Source organism: Mya arenaria, chromosome 5 (genome assembly GCF_026914265.1).
Source record: "Mya arenaria isolate MELC-2E11 chromosome 5, ASM2691426v1".
In the NCBI taxonomy this organism is placed as follows: domain Eukaryota; kingdom Metazoa; phylum Mollusca; class Bivalvia; order Myida; family Myidae; genus Mya; species Mya arenaria.
In genome coordinates this window covers 37,856,163-37,879,532 of record NC_069126.1, presented here as the reverse complement: position 1 = coordinate 37,879,532, position 23,370 = coordinate 37,856,163, and the positions used below count along the sequence as shown (strand labels likewise).

The window sequence follows — 23,370 nt, the reverse complement described above, 5'->3', positions numbered from 1 at the left end:
ACGCCTGTCGTAGTGCTACTTAGCCTATATGAGTCAGACGCCTGTCGTAGTGCTACTTAGCCTATGCTTCTTAGCCTATATGGGTCAGACGCCTGTCATAGTGCTACTTAGCCTATATTGGTCAGACGCCTGTCTTAGTGCTACTTAGCCTATATGGGTCAGACGCCTGTCGTAGTGCTACTTAGCCTATATGAGTCAGACGCCTGTCGTAGTGCTACATAGCTTATATGAGTCAGGCGCCTGTTGTAGTGCTACTTAGTCTATGTGAGTCAGACGCCTGTCGAAGTGCTACTAAGCCTATGTGAGTCAGACGCCTGTTGTACTGCTACTTAGACTATGTGAGTCAGACGCCTGTTGTAGTGCTACTTAGCCTATATGGGTCAGACGCCTGTCATAGTGCTACTTAGCCTATATAAGTCAGACGCCTGTTGTAGTGCTACTAAGCCTATATGGGTCAGACGCCTGTCGTAATGCTACTTAGCCTATATGAGTCAGACGCCTGTCGTAGTGCTACTAAGCCTATATGGGTCAGACGCCTGTCGTAGTGCTACTTAGCCTATGAGTCAGACGCCTGTCGTAGTGCTACTTAGCCTAGATGAGTCAGACGCCTGTCGTAGTGCTACTTAGCCTATATGGGTCAGACGCCTGTCATAGTGCTACTCAGACGCCTGTCGTAGTGCTACTTAGCCTATATGAGTCAGACGCCTGTCGTAGTGCTACATAGCTTATATGAGTCAGACGCCTGTTGTAGTGCTACTAAGCCTATATGAGTCAGACGCCTGTCGTAGTGCTTCTTATCCCATATGAGTCAGACGCCTGTCATAGTGCTACATAGCCTATATGAGTTAGACGCCTGTTGTAGTGCTACTTAGCCTATATATGAGTCAGACGCCTGCCGTAGGGCTACTTAGCCTATATGAGTCAGACGCCTGTCGTAGTGCTACTTAGCCTAAATTAGTCAGACGCCTGTGAGCACGACAGGCAGCAGTTACGTTGACAGGACCCACCCTATGGCCACCCCCTCTAAAAACAATTATTAAAAAAAAAATCAAGACCAAAAATGATTGGAACATGATCATTTATCATAAAAACATAAATATCAACCAAAAATTCAACTAAATTTTTTCCCCCCAATATTTACTATTGTTTATAGTAAAGGTTGACATGTGAAGGCCCTCGTACGTAGGGTGGTGTTTTTGAAAAGCACGTAACTAGTGAGCACTACTAGTTGTACGTGAATAGAAACCGAAAGTTGAAAAACATTTGAGTCATAATTGACATTAATATAGTCATAATTGACATTCATATTTAACAAAACGCTGCACGATGCTTTGTATAATAAGGTAACATAACTATGCTTACTCAGGTACATAAGTTAAGAGTGTAAATTCCAAGAATTAATTTACTTCACTGAATGTGTTAATGAAAACGAAAGTAGAATTTAGTTTTCAGTTATCAGTGTCATCTATCGCAATTGAACGCCCAGTTATATATATTATAATGTTATTAAATCTAACGATATATTTCATTCCTTTGCTTTAGGTAAATGCAAACTGTAACTGAGAAGAAAACGATTAAATTACCTTAAGATTAAGTTTTGTCAGCCATAGCGGAAGCATGAAGTATGATCTGTCATTATTCTCTATACTGCGACAAGAACTCTTGATTGGACTCTATACAGCCAGTAAGTTTACCGTAAAGTAAATCTTGAATCTGTTGACTGCAGCCAGTTGTCTGCTCTATTACGTATGGCATGGGTTACCTGCCCTTACAATTTCATTGTCTTGTCATGCAGAGTACGCTGGGTACCAGCAAAAAAAAAATGAAGATATATTATATTCAAATTTACAATTATTAATATTGAGTATTATGTCATTTTTCTATGTAATGAAATATCAGATAAAAAAAAATGTTTCTGAATAGATGAATATTTGTACCACCAGTTTGTGTTTCAGAAGAACGAACTTTGTTTCTGATGATTAGTTGCTGTGAGCCTCTTACATTCTGAAATATGTAGAGCATTATTATACAAGTATGGAGTATATTGATATAACTTACATAGTATGTATGCACTGTGCTGTTTGTGGAGTTTTCATACATGTACTTTCTTCCATGTTTCTTGTTTGTGATTTCAAGTTCTACGTCTTTGGCGTTTACCCAGTGCCATTAAACCGGGTTTATGTTTAAACTTTTTGCTACTGAGCTTGTTTCTGTAGATTTTCGCATAAATATTTACATTTATAGGTATTTGGTGCTAGGAAAAGCTGTCACGTTACAGGGTCTTTGCATCCTCTGGAAGTATGATGATTATCGTTTTCATTCCAATAATATACGTAATCCATTAATGGTAACTGCTGAAAATTTTCAAACACCTGATTGATTTAATTTCCGAGAACTACTCGCCGACTGGTATGGGATTGCTTTTTAAATGATGGCATTGGTTGTAGAAATGTTAATAACAAAATTGTCTGAAATACTTTGATACCTTTTTATATGAACCAGACCTTGTTGGCGGTTAAAGAATACAAATTAAAGTACATGAATGCATCATATATAAAAATCATACAAATATTTAATGTTGTTTTTTAATATTTTATATCTAAATATTTTGTTGTTGCTTTTATGTCATACATTTAGCTGTATAGAGTCCAATAGTTGTCCTATGGCACGTCTGTAAAGTGGCAAATACACTGTGTAGAGGGTAATTTGATGTAAGAGTCTATTTTCTGACAAATTTTGCCTGATATCTGTTCAATTTTGTAACTGTTTCGAGTCCAATGCTTGTCCTATTGGCCATAATTTTCAGCTGGAAAAGTATATGTTTTGAACCCAAATACATAATTATATCCGTGCAACATAATTATTTTGAAGATTGTACTATTTTACGACATTTTCGTCTGGCTGTATAGAGCCCAAGAGTCAAGTGCGTGTGGTTGTATAGAAAATTACGACGACCATGGTCTTTGGTCCAAAGTCCAATCGTTATCAGCTTGCCTACGTCATATAGATAATAAATGGTTAACTTCAACTAATATTAACTTGCTTACTCCTACGATAGATTGACATATTGTATTGCTGGTATAACTTTAACTAGAGTAATGATCGTTAAGGGGTACTTTTTATTATTTTGTCGTTTCTTATGTATTTCTATCTGCCATAGCCATAACATAACAAGACTCGTTGATTTTCAATAAGTTGATCAGGTATAACTTTAAAGAGCAGACTTAATAAAGATATTGTCATTGACCGAGGCGATTTATGACTATAGTTTGCAACATTGCACTATAAAATAAGCATGGAATACTATTTGGAATGGGGGAGCTTCTCAACAGCTTGAACTCAACTGGGTATAGGTTAAACTTTCAAATTCAATTAGTTCATTTTCGAAATAGAGAGAAGGTAGTATAAGATTATCTTACAATATGTTATATTCAACAAGCGCTTTAACATCAGTTAAGCCGTGTAGTGAGTATTTACCTTCAATATGCGACCTGCAAAACTTTTCCAGAACCAGCCCTTTAAACGACTATTACGACTACTATTACGACTATTAATACTACTACTACTGCTACTGCTGCTGCTGCCATTTCCGCCTCCCCCACCGCCATTACCACCACCAACACCACTTGCTGCTGCTGTTGCTGATCCTCCTCCTCCTTCTCATACTACTACTACTACCACAACTTATAAGCACTCATGTTGTTGTTGTTGTTGTTGTTGTTGTTGTTGTTGTTGTTGTTGTTGTTGTTGTTATTATATTTATCATAGTATTATCATTACCATTTTTTATATAATTATATAACTACTATTTTTTATTTTTTTTTATTATTATATTTGTATTATCAAATTATCAAATAGCAATGTGATCGACAAAATCTATGAAGAATATGATTCTCTTAAACCACCATTTTGGTCAGTGATAAATATGAAAACTGTAAAGATTAGGATCCTATTTTTCATAGACCTGTGAAGAATATGATCTTGGAATAATAATTAAGGTCCTACACACCGTTATTGAAGATTAAGCAAATATATCCTAACTTAATAGACGCACAGGAAGAGAGCGGCCTGGCAGCCTAGCGGCCTAGTAGCCTAGCGACCTAGCGGCGTGAAGTTCGCAGACTTAATGCAGCTAGGCCACAAGGCCAATAACTGAGTTACAGACTTTATGCCGCTAGGCCATTAGGCCGCTGGTTCGCAGACTTCATGCAGCTAGGCTGCTAGGCCAATTACCGAGTTACAACCTTTACGCCGCTAGGCCATTAGGCCGCTAGTTCGCCGACTCCACGCAGCTAGGCCGCTAGGCCAATATTACAAGGCCAATGACCCAGTTACAAACCTTACGCCGCTAGGCCATTAGCTCGCTAGTTCGCAGACTTCATGCAGCTAAGCCAATAACTGAAATACAAAATTTTACGCCGCTAGGCCATTAGGCCGCTAGTTTTCAGACTTCATGCAGTTAGGCCAGAAAGCCTCGAGGCAAATGATTCAGTTACAAACATTACGCCGCTGGGCCGCTGGGCCATTAGGCCGCTAGTTCGCAGACAGCATGCAGCTAGGCCGCAAGGCCAAAAACTGACTCACAAACTTTACGCCGATAGGCCATTAGGCCGCTAGTTCGCAAACTCTATGCAGCTAGACCGCCAGGCCAATAACTGACTCAAAAACTTTACGCCGATAGGCCATTAGGCCGCTAGTTCGCAAACTCTATGCAGTTAAGCCGCCAGGCCAATAACTGAGTTACAAACTTTACGCCGCTAGGCCATTAGGCCGCTAGTTCGCAGACGTCATGCAGCCAGGCCGCAAGACCAATAACTGAGTTACAAACTTTACGCCGCTAGGCCATTAGGTCGCAATTCCGCAGACCTCATGCAGCTAGGCCGCCAGCCCGCAAGGCCAATGACTCAGTTACAAACTTTACGCCGCTAGGCCGCTAGTTCGCTATTTCACAGACTTCTTGCAGCTAGGCCGCTAGCCCACGAGGCCAATGACTCAGTTACAAACTTTATGCCGCTAGGCCATTAGGCCGCTGGTTCGCAGACTTTATGCAGCTAGGCTGCTAGGCCAATTACCGAGTTACAAACTTTACGCCGCTAGGCCATTAGGCCGCTAGTTCGCCGACTCCATGCAGCTAGGCCGCTAGGCCAATAACTGAGTTACAAACTTTACGCCGCTGGGCCATTAGGCCGCTAGTTCGCAGACTGCATGCAGCTAGGCCGCAAGGCCAAAAACTGACTCACAAACTTTACGCCGACAGGCCATTAGGCCGCTAGTTCGCAAACTCTATGCATCTAGGCCGCCAGGCCAATAACTGAGTTACAAACTTTACGCCGCTAGGCCACAAGGCCAATGACTTCACCCGCTAGGTCAAAAACTTACGCCGCTGGGCCATTAGGCCGCTAGTTCGCAGACTGCATGCAGCTAGGCCGCTAGGCCAAAAACTGACTCACAAACTTTACGCCGATAGGCCATTAGGCCGCTAGTTCGCAAACTCTATGCAGTTAGGCCGCCAGGCCAATAACTGAGTTACAAACTTTAAGCCGCTAGGCCATTAGGCCGCTAGTTTGCAGACGTCATGCAGCCAGGCCGCAAGACCAATAACTGAGTAACAAACTTTACGCCGCTAGGCCATTAGGTCGCAAGTCCGCAGACCTCATGCAGCTAGGCCGCCAGCCCGCAAGGCCAATGACTCAGTTACAAATTTTACGCCGCTAGGAAGCTAGTTCGCTATTTCGCAGACTTCATGCAGCTAGGCCGCTAGCACACGAGGCCAATGACTCAGTTACAAACTTTATGCCGCTAGGCCATTAGGCCGCTGGTTCGCAGACTTCATGCAGCTAGGCTGCTAGGCCAATTACCGAGTTACAAACTTTACGCCGCTAGGCCATTAGGCCGCTAATTCGCCGACTCCATGCAGCTAGGCCACAAGGCCAATAACTGAGTAACAAACTTTACGCCGCTGGGCCATTAGGCCGCTAGTTCGCAGACTGCATGCAGCTAGGCCGCAAGGCCAAAAACTGACTCACAAACTTTACGCCGACAGGCCATAAGGCCGCTAGTTCGCAAACTCTATGCATCTAGGCCGCCAGGCCAATAACTGAGTTACAAACTTTACGCCGCTAGGCCACAAGGCCAATGACCTCACCCCGCTAGGTCAAAAACTTACACCGCTAGATCATTAGGCCGCTAGTTCGCCGACTTCATGCAGCTAGGCCGCAAGGCCAATAACTTTACCCCGCTAGGTCAAAATCATTTCACCGCTAGGTCATTAGGCCGCTATATCGCTGACTTCATGCAGGTAGGCCGCTATGCCCAAAGGCCAATAACTTCACCCGCTAGGTCACAAACTAAACACCGCTAGGTCATGAAGCCGCTAGTACGATTACTTCATGCAGCTAGGCCATTAGGCCGCTAGTTCGCCGACGTCATGCAGCCTGGCCGCAAGGCCAATAACTGAGTTACAAACTTTACGCCGCTAGGCCATTAGGCCGCAAGTCAGCAGCCCTCATGCAGATAGGCCGCCAGCCCGCAAGGCCAATGACTCAGTTACAAACTTTACTCCGCTAGGCCGCTAGTTCGCTAGTTCGCACACTTCATGCAGCTAGGCCGCTAGCCCACAAGGCCAATGACTCAGTTACAAACTTTATGCCGCTAGGCCATTAGGCCGGTGGTTCGCAGACTTCATGCAGCTAGGCCGCAAGGCCAATGACTCAGTTACAAACTTTACGCCGCTATGCCATTAGGCCGCTAGTTCGCAGACTTGATGCAGCTAGGCCACAAGGCCGCAATGCCAATGACTCCGTTATAAACTTTACGCCGCCAGGCCATAAGGCCGCTTGTTTGCAAACTTCATGCAGCTAGGCCGCAAGGCCAATGGCTCAGTTACAAACTTTACGCCGCTAGTCCATTAGGCGGCTAGTTCGTAGACTTCATGCAGCTTGGCCACAAGGTCGCCAGGCCAATAACTCAGTAAAACTGTACGCCAATAGATCACTAGGCCGCTAGTTCGCCGACTTTATGCAGCTAGGCAGCAAGGCCGCAAGGCCAAAAACTGAGTTACAAACTTTACGACGCGAGGCCATTTGGCCGCTAGTTTGCCAACTTTATGCAGCTAGGCCGCAAGGCTAATGACTTCACCCCGCTAGGTCAGAAACTTCACACCACTAGATCATTAGGTCGCTAAATCTCTGACTTCATGCAGCCAGGGCTCTAGGCAGCAAGGCCAATAAATGAGTTACAAACATTACGCCGCTAGGCCATTAGGCCGCTAGTTTGCCAACTTCATGCAGCTAGGCCGCTAGGCCACAAGGCCAATGACTCCGTTACAAACTTTACGGCGCTAAGCCATTAGGCCGCTAGTTCGCAGAATTCATGCTGCTAGGCCACAAGGCCAATGACTTCACCCCGCTAGGTCAAAAACTTACACCGCTAGATCATTAGACCGCTAGTTCGCCGACTTCATGCAGCTAGGCCGCAAGGCCAATAACTTCACCCCGCTAGTTCAAAATCATTTCACCGCTAGGCCATGAAGCCGCTATATAGCTGACTTCATGCAGGTAGGCCGCTAGGCCGCAAAGGCCAATAACCTCACCCCGCTAGGTCACAAACCTTACACCGATAGGCCATGAAGCCGCTTGTTCGTAGCTTAATGCCAATAACTTCATCCCGCTAAGTCACACATTTCACACAGTGCTAGGCCATTTGGTGGCTTGCGCGCTGCATTCACGCAGCTTGGCCGCTAGGCCGCAAGGCCAATAACTTCACCCCGCTGGGTCAAAAAATTTACACCGCTAGGCCATTAGGCCGCTAGTAGGCTGACTTCATACAGCTAGGCCGCAAGGCCAATTACTTCATCCCGGTATGTCAAAAACTTTACACCGGTAGGCCATTATGCCGCTAGTAGGCTGACTTCATACAGCTAGACCGCAAGGCCAATGATATCACCCCGCTATGTCAAAAACTTTGCATCACTAGGCCATTAGGCCGCTAGTACGCTGACTACATATAGCTAGGCCGCAAGGCCAATAACTTCACTCCGCTATGTCAAAAACTTTCTTTTTTATATAATATATACTGATAATCATTTTTTATGTAAAAAATACCTTTGGTGGTAACATAGTGTGGCCTGCCAACAACAGCACGGAACACAAAAACTCAATCACAAATAGAATGAATGACATACATTTGAATATTTTATTATTATTTGATTGGTTGTTAATTAAGCATTTAAGCATAAGCTTTAATCAATGATGCTGAATTGATGTAAACATGGGATACAGGTGGTCTTTATTTGAATGTGAAGTCTACATTAGGCATTCAAACATCACATACATAAGGGATATCTTATAACAAGTATTTAATTAAAACTTTGTTATACATATCATTTAAAAGGAGAAAACATATCATTTAAAAGGAGAAACGGTATTTTAAACTGTTAAAGTTACCCTATCAAGACTAATAGTTATGCATTGACTGAATATATTTTTTCTTGAACACATTTTTTTACGCATATACATTTAACAAAAAAATGAAGAAAATCTTGCATTGTGTCACAGTGAACTAATTAACGGCAAGAACAAAATCAAACCAGTTGTTAAGTTGGGCAAGTTCCGTAATCTGGTAGGCTCGAATGTATTCTGGCAAAAATATTGTCATAGCCCGTACATTCAGAACTGCCCGAACTTAAACTGGGTAATTTAAATTGCATTTTACTTGCTATATTTATCTACTGGCATATAACATTAAAATAATTCACGCTTAAACATAAACCACTAAAAAAATCATACATCACACACACACATGAAACAATACTGGCAAATACAAACGGTACTAGAGTTGGGCACGTTCCGTTTTCTGGTAGGCTCGAACATATTCTTGCGAAGATATTGTCATAGCCCGTACACCCAGAACTGTCCGAACTTAAACCGGCTAATTGAAATTGCATTTTGCTTGCATACTAGATTAACTGGCATATACATGTGATAATAAAACATGGTTCAATCAGTATGTGTATAGTACATGTAACATTGCAACATGATTCAATCCGTGTGGGTATAGTACAAGTAACATCATAACATGATTCAATCAGTATGGTTACAGTACATGTAACTTTGCAACATGATTCAATCCATTTGAGTATAGTACATGTAACATTGCAACATGATTCAATCAGTATGGTAATAGTTCATGTAACATTGCAACATGATTCAATCCGTGTGGATAGAGTCCATGTAACATTACAGCATGATTCAATCCGTTTGTGAATATATCAAATACAAAATAAAATACAATTGAGACACATATTTGCAATATACATTATTTAGAAATATTAACTGGATATCTCGATAGACTGATAAGTTATTTATTAAAAAAAATAATTAAATATAAAAAAACACGTACAGCCTGATTGTAGATTCCCCTTCCATCTAAAAACTAATTCCCCAACTACTTGATAGCGAATTACCCTACTACTTGATAGCGAATTACCCTACTACTTGATAGCGAATTACCCTACTACTTGATAGCGAATTACCCTACTACTTGATAGCGAATTACCCTACTACTTGATAGCGAATTCCCACACTACTTGATAGCGAATTACCCTACTACTTGATAGCGAATTCCCACACTACTTGATAGCGAATTACCCTACTACTTGATAGCGAATTACCCTACTACTTGATAGCGAATTACCCTACTACTTGATAGCGAATTACCCTACTACTTGATAGCAAATTACCCTACTACTAGATACCAGAATCCCTTACTAGTTGATAGCAAATTACCCTACCACCTGATAGCAAATTGCCCTACCTGCCGATGGCAAATTGCCCTGACACCTAAAAGCGAATTACCCTACTACCTGATAGAGATTACATTACTATGAGATAGCATTTCCTCTACCACCTATTTTTTTTCGAAAGGACAGACAGACGGAAGTACAGACGGACGAACAGGGTAATCACTATAGGACACTTTTGGTTGGGCCCTAACTAACCTATTTTACATATATCTATACCTTAAATTATCTAACGTTGAGCAGATGCACATAGTAATACAACATACGTGCAAATAAATTCACTGGAAACAAATATTTTCCAACAAAAAAGACATAAATAAATTATTCATATGCGGTTAACAACAGGGACAGGGTGCGTAGTAATGCTACACCCCATGACTACGCCCCTTCCGCCCAAACAAGATAAATAAATATTCCAAGGCTTATTAACAATGACGTGGGAATTGTTACTAGAAATAACTAACAACATTGTTTATACTATTATTCTATATGAACCCTGCCCCTGTGCAATTAACCACATCACTGAAAATCAATTTGAACTTAGTAACACATATTAAATATTTAAACACTACAATTAACTAATTTTACTATTCAAGCACGTGATGCCAACTTCAACACGTGATGCTAGCTTAAACCACGTGATGCCAACTTAAACCACGTGATGCCAACTTAAACCACGTGATGCCAACTTAAAACACGTGATGCCAACTTAAATATGACACATTCAGTTTCTGGTAGGCTCGAATAAATTCTTGCAAAAATTGTCATAGCCCGTACAACCAGAAGTGCCAAGACTTAAGCTAGCTTCGTAACAATTGCATTTGTGCTTCCTATCAATGATATTCATGTAAAACAAATTGAGTCCTATATTACTATATAAAGCGCAAAACTAATCAATGATGGTAAAGTAATGGTAATGATAGAAACTATGAACTTTGAAACAAAATTTCGACTAGTCACGAACTAATTGTTGACATTTGCCTGCTTGGGTGCATTCGAACTTGAAACAAGACTGGGACAACGCACGAAGTTATTGTTGACAGTTGCCTGTATGGGTGCATATGAACTTGAACCAAAACTGGGACAAAGCACTTAGTTATTGTTGACATTTGCCTTTTGGGGTTCTTAATGAGATAACATTTTGTTTAGCAATTAATACTTAAATAGTGAACCAGAGCTATCTTCACAACTTATAATATTATTTTTTATACAAAATATTGATAACAACGAATAAAGCAAAATAATAATACCTAAACAAGTTAATTATATAACAATAGCGTTTGTAAATTAAAGAATTCTTTCAATCACAGTTGGCGGGTCTTCATTATGTGAACGGAATCAAGTTGCTGGTGGAATACTCGTGAAACGGCGCCTCACTTCCAGTCCCTACTTCCTGTCGGCCGTGCCCGCCGAACACCTTCTCTCCGTACTTCCGGTTTTGACGCCGAAGCGTTCCATGTAGCCGGTCAAAAAGCAGTGTGTTAAAACCAAAGTTGCAGTGGAAGTGTCTGAAAAGGGGAGATAATAACGTAATTTTGACTCACCGTATTCGTTCGGTTAATGGGCTTGACCACAAAGGAGGCAGTATCGGTCAGGAGATGGTGAAAACACCAACATTAAAATACGTGTTTACATTAAAGATGTTTGAAAATAGTTTTGGGGATTTTCTTATCAAATTTACAGTCGAACCTCGTTGGCTCGAACTCGCTTGGCTCGAGTTCCTCGTTGGCTCACAATGAGTGTAAAGAACCGATTTATTTTTACTGAAAGAAAGCATTTTCGCTCGGCTCGAGTTTCCTGAAGCTCGAGGTATTTTCGCGGGAGTTTGAGCCAATGGGGTTCAACTGTATACTAATATATGTATAAACAATTTAAAACATCCTCGATCGATACTGTCACCTATGCTTATCCCTTTGATTTTCATTTCTTTATTACCACATAGGGGTACCAACTATCTAAATGGTCGCAATCAATATGTGCATTTTCGGTCCATTCATATCCGTACAGTGTTAATCTTGAAAGCTCTTTCTTAAATAAATCATGAGGCAGAAATGTTGACACTTGAAAGCCGTAAATAATTTAATTTAATTCAGATATTTTGTGAGTCTCACAAATTAAATGTTTTACTTGTAAAAATAATTACACGTTGCCTATTTGACCAATAAAGGTCTAATAAAGTTTCGAAATAAATATTAGGTTACGTGGTTTTATAAGTTTGCTCCCGTAACGTTATCACAATGTTAGGAAGCCGTTACGCCGCTTACCTATGATGGTCGTCGTGAAACATGGAAGACGGTTGCCAGGGCCAGACGGCGTCCATCTTGATTCCTGAATGGTCCATCATGCCGTAGTAGTAGCCGTAGAGTAAGTGGCCAACAAACACCACTTAAATAAATATTAGACTGGGTCAAACTTACAGCCTCGATTATTGTGTTCAAGGGCACTTCCCAATACATAGAACATAGTGTTTGCCGTTGGTCCATTATGCCAAAGTGGTAGCCGTTAGTCCATTATGCCTATATGGTTGCCATTGGATCATTGTGCCATGATGGTAGCCGTTCGTCCATTATGTCTTAATAGTTGCCGCTGGATCATTATGCCATAATGGTAGCCGTTGGTCCATTACGTCATAATGGTTATTGTTGGATCATTATGCCATAATATTTACACCTCAACTTCCATTCCTTATAATGGTAGCCCTTGGTCCATTACGTCTTAATGGTTGCCATTGGATCATTATGCCATAATGGTAGCCGTTGGTCCATTACGTCTTAATGGTTGCCGTTGGATCATTATGCCACAATGGTTGTCGTTGGATCATTGTGCCTTAATGGTTGCCATTGGATCATTATGCCATAATAGTTGCCGTTGGATCATTATGCCATAATGGTTGCCATTGGATCATTATGCCATAATTGTTGCCATTGGATTATTATGCCATAATGGTTGCCGTTGGATCATTATGCCTTAACGGGAGCCGTTGGTCCATTACGTCTTAATGGTTGCCGTTAGATCATTATGCCATAATGGTTGCCGTTGGATCATTATGCCTTAATGGTTGCCGTTGGATCATTATGCCTTTATGATTGTCATTGGATCATTATGCCATAATGGTTGCCATTGGATCATTATGCCATAATGGTTGCCGTTGGATCATTATGCCATAACGGTTGCCGTTGGATAATTATGCCATAATGGTTGCCATTGGATCATTATGCCATAATGGTTGCCGTTGGATTATTATGCCATAATGGTTGCCGTTGGATCATTATGCCATAACGGTAGCCGTTGGTCCATTACGTCTTAATGGTTGCCGTTGGATCATTATGCCATAATGGTTGCCGTTGGATCATTATGCCTTAATGGTTGCCGTTGGATCATTATGCCTTAATGATTGCCATTGGATCATTATGCCATAATGGTTGCCATTGGATCATTATGCCATAATGGTTGCCGTTGGATCATTATGCCATAATGGTTGCCGTTGGATCATTATGCCATAATGGTTGCTGTTGGATCATTATGTCATAATGGTTGCCGTTGGATCATTATGCCTTAATGGTTGCCATTGGATCATTATGCCATAATGATAACCGTTGGTCCATTGTTTCATTGTCCATTTGTTTACAATCATGACAATAAAACAAGAGATTTACACTGGTAGCAAAAAAAACCTATTTATAAAAATGGTACATTAAGAATTATTTGATACCAATTATGTATTAATGGTAAGAAAGTGGAGTTTTTGCCATTTTATATACATTTGAGAACTCTTTGGTTGTTGTTGTTTATATCGGAATGGACCACCGTTCATTTTTGAAAAAAAAATGTATCAAAAAACAGAGGAGTATTCATATCTGTCATGCGTGCGCGAAATGTTATGTTTAAGTATGCTATGCTTGCTATCAGAGTATAGTTTTAATTAAGATTGTCAAGTATGAGTACAGTGAACGTTGGGTGAATATAATGCAACATCTATATCAGTCACCAACCGTTCTCGGTGTTAAGGCCTAAACTACGTTTGGTTCGGGTACCCGACCCTCCCTACGAAATAGGCCCTACATTTTTTTATAGTCAATTTGTTAAAAAAAGGAAAAAAAGTAATACTCGTTTTTAAAATCGTTACATACACATGTATAACAATAATAAATTTTGAGTGATAAACCTTTAACTACTTTCTTAATATTGCATTTATGGAAACTAATAATTACTGTTAACAAGATTGTAACCGTGTATTAAACAGCTGAAAACGCACAAATATTGAATGACTGGTGGGTCCTAAAAGATTTACAGTGATCAATTATCGTCTCATAAGGTAAAAATACCGTGTTTTCTGCACCTTTCTTTCAAATTAAACACGGTACCCTTCATAGAAACCACTGTTCTCGATCTTTTTTTCAACCTTTTGGTATATTAAAACATGAATTAATTATGGCACATCTTATTCGGAAATAAAGAGTGCTTATTCGGAAATAAGAGTGCTTCTTTAAGTGTTTTAATATGTAGTTTAAAACCTTTAACGTTTTATACATAAGATTGTTAAAAACCATTCTCCAATGATGAAAATAGCGTTCTTATATAAAGTATAATAAGAAATGCCTACTTGAAAAGGATGTAACCGAATCAAACCAGTTTTTTGGCTTAAGCGTTTCACGATGTATGTGGTTTAAACATTTTTGATGATAAGATATGCGGTATTTGCAAATATTTGTGGTGAAGTAGATCGTATTGTGTGCATACATGCCTTCTATAAGGCTCATGTTTTATTATACACTCCTTCGCACAGGGTGAAAGAAGGTAGAAAAATCAGCTCTCTATATGCTTATCAAAGCATATGCTCTCCCTGAGCCTATTTCTGACCAATGTGCGCAAATGTGTATAATAAAGATATCAAGCAAAAACATTTTATCCTATCTATTGCCAGTTTGCGGTTGTTAAAGTGAGCCTTCGGGGACCTTCCACCTAGTTTTATAAAGTATGTGTTTGGGTTTAATAATACACAAAGTTTTTAAAAAGTTTTAACATAATGATTTTTTTTTTAAATAAGGGCCTGTTGTTCAGATAACGACATCGTTGTTACCTTGTTAAGGTTTAAAAATACAACCAATCACACGTGTGCATTATTTTTTCCAAACAGTAAATATTTTAAAGTTAAAAAAAATCCCGTTAACAACTTTGCTAACTTTAAGAATGAACAATCGGCCGATTATCTTCACTGCAGTAGATACAATCAATGTACGTCCCTTGCTTTGACAATGAATAATCGGCCGATTATCTTCACTGCAGTAGATACAATCAATGTACGTCCCTTACTTTAACTGGCCGATTATCTTCACTGCAGTAGATGCAGTCAATGTACGTCCCTACCTTTAACAATGAACAATCGGCCGATTATCTTCACTGCAGTAGATACAATCAATGTACGTCCCTTACTTTAACAATGAATAATCGGCCGATTATCTTCACTGAAGTAGATACAATCAATGTACGTCCCTTACTTTAACAATGAACAATCGGCCGATTATCTTCACTGTAGTAGATACAATCAATGTACGTCCCTTACTTTAACAATGAACAATCGGCCGATTATCTTCACTGCAGTAGATACAATCAATGTACGTCCCTTACTTTAACAATGAACAATCGGCCGATTATCTTTACTGCAGTAGATGCAATCAATGTACGTCCCTAACTTTAACAATGAACAATCGGCCGATTATCTTCACTGCAGTAGATGCAGTCAATGTACGTCCCTTTAAAGGGACTAGACACCAGATGGTTCAAAAATCAGCAAATACCGTAGTTCCTAAAAACAAGCCTAGAATTGTCAATGCGACCAAGTAGGAGGTCAATAATACACTATTTTACATGATTAAAAGAAAAAAACGCAACAATCATAAAAAAATGTTGCTGTTTCATCTGAGTTTCTACTTTTAAAAAAACTGTGCATAATGTTTCCCAGTTTAAATCATATCTATTATGAGTACAGATAAATATACCGGCGCTATTTCTAACAGTTTCTGACATGACAAGCTTATATTCATGGTAGCTTTGGTGCAGAAATGACAAGCCTATACACATGGTGCCTTTGGTGCAGACATGACAAGCGTATACACATAGTACCTTTGTACATACAGTACCTTTGGTGCAGACATGACAAGCGTATACACATGGAACCTTTGGTGAAGACATGACAAGCGTATACACATGGTACCTTTGGTGAAGACATGACAAGAGAATACACATGGTACCTTTGGTGAAGACATGACAAGCGTATACATATAGTACCTTTGGTGAAGACATGACAAGCGTATACACATAGTACCTTTGGTGCAGACATGACAAGCGTATACACATAGTACCTTTGGTGCAGACATGACAAGCGTATACACATGGTACCTTTGGTGCAGACATGACAAGCGTATACACATGGTACCTTTGGTGAAGACATGACAAGCGTATACACATAGTACCTTTGGTGAAGACATGACAAGCGTATACACATAGTACTTTTGGTGAAGACATGACAAGCGTATACACAAGGTACCTTTGGTGAAGACATGACAAGCGTATACACAAGGTACCTTTGGTGAAGACATGACAAGCGTATACACATGGTACCTTTGGTGCAGACATGACAAGCGTATACACATAGTACTTTTGGTGCAGACATGACAAGCGTATACACATAGTACCTTTGGTGCAGATATGACAAGCGTATACACATGGAAGCTTTGGTGCAGACATGACAAGCGTATACACATGGAAGCTTTGGTGCAGACATGACAAGCGTATACACATGGAAGCTTTGGTGCAGACATGACAAGTGTATACACATAGTACCTTTGGTGCAGACATGACAAGTGCATACACATAGTACCTTTGGTGCAGACATGACAAGCGTATACACATGGAAGCTTTGGTGCAGACATGACAAGTGTATACACATAGTACCTTTGGTGCAGACATGACAAGTGTATACACATAGTACCTTTGGTGCAGACATGACAAGTGTATACACATAGTACCTTTGGTGCAGACATGACAAGTGTATACACATGGAAGCTTTGGTGCAGACATGACAAGTGTATACACATAGTACCTTTGGTGCAGACATGACAAGTGTATACACATGGAAGCTTTGGTGCAGACATGACAAGCGTATACACATAGTACCTTTGGTGCAGACATGGCAAGTGTATACACATAGTACCTTTGGTGCAGACATGACAAGTGTATACACATGGAAGCTTTGGTGCAGACATGACAAGCGTATACACATAGTACCTTTGGTGCAGACATGACAAGCGTATGCACATAGTACCTTTGGTGCAGACATGACAAGCGTATACACATAGTACCTTTGGTGCAGACATGACAAGCGTATACACATAGTACCTTTGGTGCAGACATGACAAGCGTATACACATAGTACCTTTGGTGCAGACATGACAAGTGTATACACATAGTACCTTTGGTGCAGACATGACAAGCGTATACACATAGTACCTTTGGTGCAGACATGACAAGCGTATACACATAGTACCTTTGGTGCAGACATGACAAGCGTATACACATAGTACCTTTGGTGCAGACATGACAAGCGTATACACATGGAAGCTTTGGTGCAGACATGACAAGTGTATACACATAGTACCTTTGGTGCAGACATGACAAGCGTATACACATGGAAGCTTTGGTGCAGACATGACAAGCGTATACACATAGTACCTTTGATGCAGACATGACAAGCGTACACACATGGAAGCTTTGGTGCAGACATGACAAGTGTATACAAAAAGTACCTTCAACACACAGATGACAAGCTTACAAGCATGGTAACTATAGTGCTGACATGGCAACCTTAAACATCATTGGTGCAAAGATTATACACATAGTTCCTTTATGGCAGACGTGACAAATCTATACGCATGGTGTCTTTGGTGCAGAAATGACAAGCTTATAAACATATTACCTTCAACACTGACATAACAAGCTTATAAACATGGTTACATTTGGTGAAGACATTACAAGTTTTACACATGGTACCAATAGTGCAGAAATGACAAGCTTATAAACATATTACTTTCAACACTGACATAACATGCTTATAAACACGGTTACATTTGGTGAAGACATGACAAGTTTTACACATGGTATCAATAGTGCAGAAATGACAAGCTTATACACATGATTACATTTGAAGCAGACATGATAAGGTTTACACATGGTTCCTTTGGTGCAGACATGACAAGCTTATACACATGGTACCTTTGACACAGGCGTGGCAAGCATTAACAAAGCAGGTCCCATTGAATCATTCAATAAACGGTAACCAACGAATTTAACACATGGTGCCCATGTCGGAAGTATGATATACAGTCGAGACCCGTTTGTTCAAACTCACCGTGATTGACCAAAAACGTTGAACCATTGCAATTTCAAGCTAAGCATGTTCTTTTAATAGCAACAACACCCTGGTCACATTTAAAACGTGACATTTTGGACTAAGCACATAAGACTTTTACAAATTTACACCTTACATGCGAGTGTGTATATTGCACCCTTTAAGTCACACGGATTAAAGCTGCCCTCTCACAGATTGACCGTTTTAAAACTTTTTTTTATTTTTTTTATTTTCGAATGAGCCAATTTTGCGTAAATGTCTTGAAATCAATGATACAAGACTGCTGACAAAAGATCAGATCACACATTTTTGTTCAAAAATTGTTGTTTGATGTATGTTTCTAAAAGTGTTAGAAACGTTTTTAGCCATAAAACATTCGAACAGAAGTATGAAAAAACTGCGATATAATCTTTTGTCAGCAGTCTTATATCACTTGTATTCAGATATTGACGCAACAATTGGCTCATTCAAACACGAATAAATAAAAAGTTGTCAAATCGGTAAAACTGTGAGAGTGCAGCTTTAACTGAAACAGTGACGGGTAGCATGGATATACGAGTACGAGATCTCACCTGCGTGAAGGGGGATGATGAACGCGGGCAGGCCAAGAAAGGTCTGATACATCAGGAAATCGAGCGGATGCATGGCTACCGCGCTGTAAAGGGTAGGGCTCCCGTACCGGTGATGGATCTTGTGGACGTTCTTGTACAACCAGGGATAGTGGAACAGCCTGTGTAAAACAAGGTTTAGGTATGTGGGTTTTGGGGTATGTGATAAACATGGATTCGAGGCGTGCCTCGAGTAGCTCATGCCGATGTCAGCACGCTTCGTCGTCAGTTTCCTTTTTGATAAAGTAAGTTTATAGCTACAATGTATACATGATGTGACTGAAAATTGTAACATACACTGCTCATCAAAAGTCTTCTTGGGTGAAAATGCTACAAAAATCAATATACTAGTAAAACCAAATATTCGAAGCACATATTTTACCGCACACACAGTTGTTTTCCCTGTTCACAAACCTGTGTGGATAGTAGCTGACAGCCTCACCATACATAAACAAAACAGGAATTGAGAGCAGAAGGTATGCCCAGCCGTACTGACCAGGATCCATGTATAGGGTGCACCGGCCTGTAACATTTAGAAATGGGTTGGAAAACGTAACTACTAGCGTTACGTTAAATAAGCTTTTGATTGTCATCGGCGTCCTCATTTACTTCGACATGAGCCGCGTTATCAATGTATTCATCACCTATATATGCATATGTGTTCAATATTTCAATGCTATCATTTACACATTAATTCATTCACATAATCAGTCAAGTAAAAAAAACAATCATAAGCGGAGCAATCCAGTCCCAAAGCTAAAGCAACGCCTCTATATAACAACTCAGTAACCAAATACCCCCTTACCCACCCCCGCCAACCCCTTAATACACGTAGCCCGTACACCGTCACTTAAATTTAATTTTGTTTTATTTTCAAGGCTTAAATCCGCTTACGTCGTCGCTTGAGCTGACGTCTAATCGTAAAATCATCTGTCGCTCTTTGACTGGATAACTTATACGTCTTAACAACCACCCACGACCCTTGTACCCTGACCTTTCCAACATTCTCAACACACAAGAGGGTACCTTAATTCATGTTATAACACCCCCCCCCCCCACGAACCCTGACCCTTCCAACATTCTCAACATACAAGAGCATACCTCCATTCATGATGTGACACTCGCATCCCCCTCCCCGATCCCTGACCCTTCCAACATTCTCAACACACAAGAGCGTACCTCCGTTAATGATGTAACACTCGTATCATCCCTCCCCGAACCCTGACCCTTCCAACATTCTCAACACACAAGAGCTTACCTCCATTCATGATGTAACACTCGCACCCCCCTCCCCAAACCCTGACACTTCCAACATTCTCAACACACAAGTGCGTACCTCCGTTAATGATATAACACTCGTATCCCCCCTCCCCGAACCCTGACCCTTCCAATATTCTCAACTCACGAGAGCGTACCTCCATTCATGATGTGACACTCGCATTCCCCTCCCCGAACCCTGACCCTTCCAACATTCTCAACACACAAGAGCGTACCTCCGTTAATGATGTAACACTCGTATCCCCCCTCCCCGAACCCTGACCCTTCCAACATTCTCAACACACAAGAGCGTACCTCCATTCATGGTGTAACACTCGCATCCCCCTCCCCGAACCCTGACCCTTCCAACATTCTCAACACACAAGAGCGTACCTCCATTTATAATGAAACACTCGTATCCCCCCTCCCCGAACTCTGACCCCTCCAACATTCTCAACACACAAGAGCATACCTCCATTCATGATGTAACACTCGCATCCCCCTCCCCGATCCCTGACCCTTCCAACATTCTCAACATACAAGAGCATACCTCCATTCATGATGTGACACTCGCATCCCCCTCCCCGATCCCTGACCCTTCCAACATTCTCAACACACAAGAGCGTACCTCCGTTAATGATGTAACACTCGTATCATCCCTCCCCGAACCCTGACCCTTCCAACATTCTCAACACACAAGAGCTTACCTCCATTCATGATGTAACACTCGCACCCCCCTCCCCAAACCCTGACACTTCCAACATTCTCAACACACAAGTGCGTACCTCCGTTAATGATATAACACTCGTATCCCCCCTCCCCGAACCCTGACCCTTCCAACATTCTCAACTCACGAGAGCGTACCTCCATTCATGATGTGACACTCGCATTCCCCTCCCCGAACCCTGACCCTTCCAACATTCTCAACACACAAGAGCGTACCTCCGTTAATGATGTAACACTCGTATCCCCCCTCCCCGAACCCTGACCCTTCCAACATTCTCAACACACAAGAGCGTACCTCCATTCATGGTGTAACACTCGCATCCCCCTCCCCGAACCCTGACCCTTCCAACATTCTCAACACACAAGAGCGTACCTCCATTTATAATGAAACACTCGTATCCCCCCTCCCCGAACTCTGACCCCTCCAACATTCTCAACACACAAGAGCATACCTCCATTCATGATGTAACACTCGCATCCCCCTCCCCGATCCCTGACCCTTCCAACATTCTCAACACACAAGAGTGTACCTACGTTAATGATGTAACACTCGCATCCCCCACCCTGAACCCTGATCCTTCCAACATTCTCAACACACAAGAGCGTACCTCCATTCATGATATAACACCCGCCTCCTCTCTCCCCGAACCCTGACCCTTCCAACATTCTCAACACACAAGAGCGTACCTCCAGTTATGATATAACACCCGCGCCCCCTCCCCCTCCCCGAACTCTGACCCTTCCAACATTCTCAATACACAAGCGCGTACCTCCATTCATAATGTAACACTCGCATCCCCCATCCCCGAACCCTGACCCTTCCAACATTCTCAACACACAAGCGCGTAGCACCATTCATGATATAACAACCGACGCCCAGCCCCCCACCCCTCCCAGAACTCTAACCTTTACAACATTCTCAACACACAAGAGCGTACCTCCATTAATGATGTAACACCCCCCCCCCCCCCGTCCTCTCCCCGAACACTGACCCTTCCAACATTCTCAACACACAAGAGCTTACCTCCGATTATGATGTCGCACCCCCCTTCCCCGACCCTGACCCTTCCAACATTCTCAACACACAAGAGCGTACCTCCGGTCATGATGACCCCCTCCACTCCCCGACCCTGACCAATCCAACATTCTCAACACACAAGAGCGTACCTCCATTCATGATGTAACACGAGATGATCCCAGAGATCACTGAGCCAAGCATCATGTTGAAGGAGCCCAAGAGAAACTCGTGCCACTCGTTGGAGCGCGAGTCAGCCACCGCTCTGGCTGGCACTTCCATGTGTCTGCCTGAAGAGTTTAATCGTAAATAAATAGTCAAGCATGTCGACACGGCATCCTTATGCAAGAGAATATTCCTCTAGACTAGTGTTAATACAACCGGTACCCTATGCCTTGGGCGTGTATGACCGAACCTATTCGACGCGTCTGGTGACCGACAACTGAAATATCGGCACATCGCCTATGCTGCAGGGGCGTAAGAATCGACGATTGATGGTAGCGTATTTAGATACATGTACCACGTTATTCATTGCTAGTTAGAATATTTTCGTTGCGACCCTTACCATGTGTTTCCCGTTCTTATAGAAGTACATGTCAAAAGTCAGCCCGATGCCCCAGTACAGCGAGAACGAAACAAACAGTGCGAACAACACGTAAAAATGCAGGTCCCGCAGCCCCAGGCGCTCAAGCATCCCGGCGGAAGTGACGTGCGTCGAGTTACCCGCTTCCGCATGGCCCAGCAGCGACTGAAGTTTATCTCGACCGAGGTAGACAATGAATAATAGCCATTCGCCTATGCGGGAATGATGACATACTTTTAACAAGAGTGCCACTGTGGCCCTTAAACGTTAACCTGAAAACCAAAGGTCTGGGCCGAAGAAATTTAAAGTTTTAAAATGTTGACGCTGGACGACGGACATTGGGCGACCAAACATGCTCACCTTGAGCACTTGATGCTCATGTAAGCTAAAAGACAATCGGTATCGTATAGTTCGATATAGTCTGTGTACCAGCCAATTCCATAGAAATAGATGTGAAATTAAAATCGTTTATAGTTTATTCATAAGCGAGACACGATCGTTTCACTGTGTGGGCAAAATATTGTAACTTGAAGTCTGATTTAATCATGTGTTTTACCTTATCAAAATATATATGCCATTCTTACCTCTGACTGCAGTGGCCAGCTGGTGACGTCACTATTTCAGATCCTGGAGATGCTTCCGATGATGACGTCAGACTGCACTCAGAAAACGTCATCTTACGAAGATCGGCTGACGCTTGACGTGGCATTGTCGTTTTTGATCTGAAATAAGTTCAGTGTTATTATCATTATAAATATCTGCTTCACCCGGAGCAAGCGTTCAAACTGGTCACAGTGATATAAGACTGCTGACAAAAAAATCAGATTGCAGATATATATTTTACAACGATTGTAAAGAAAGCTGTGATGTGGGGGAAACCGGAGTACCCGGAGAAACCCACTTATCCAGCTTGTTGACCACTAACCAAACTCACATGCGCCAAGGCCGGGAATCGAACCCAGGTCGCCTAGGTGA

The 23,370-nt window shown here is 41.7% G+C and overlaps 2 protein-coding genes across 2 annotated transcripts in view; both read right to left on the bottom strand.

The window, feature by feature from the left end:
- LOC128233965 (uncharacterized) overlaps window positions 1-1,627 on the bottom strand; it is a 34,037-nt gene extending 32,410 nt beyond the window's left edge. Inside the window, 1 exon segment of the mRNA XM_052947867.1 lies at window positions 1,584-1,627. The gene's annotated coding sequence lies outside the window, so the exon portion shown is untranslated.
- An 8,125-nt stretch (window positions 1,628-9,752) lies between these two features.
- On the bottom strand, window positions 9,753-23,104 carry LOC128235664 (uncharacterized). The gene is given in 8 exon segments (XM_052950469.1): window positions 9,753-11,307; window positions 12,064-12,184; window positions 18,779-18,936; window positions 19,229-19,337; window positions 21,965-22,061; window positions 22,064-22,102; window positions 22,378-22,607; window positions 22,987-23,104. Coding segments are annotated over 8 exon segments (1,056 nt in total). The 3' UTR covers window positions 9,753-11,123.
- Window positions 23,105-23,370: the final 266 nt, after the last annotated feature.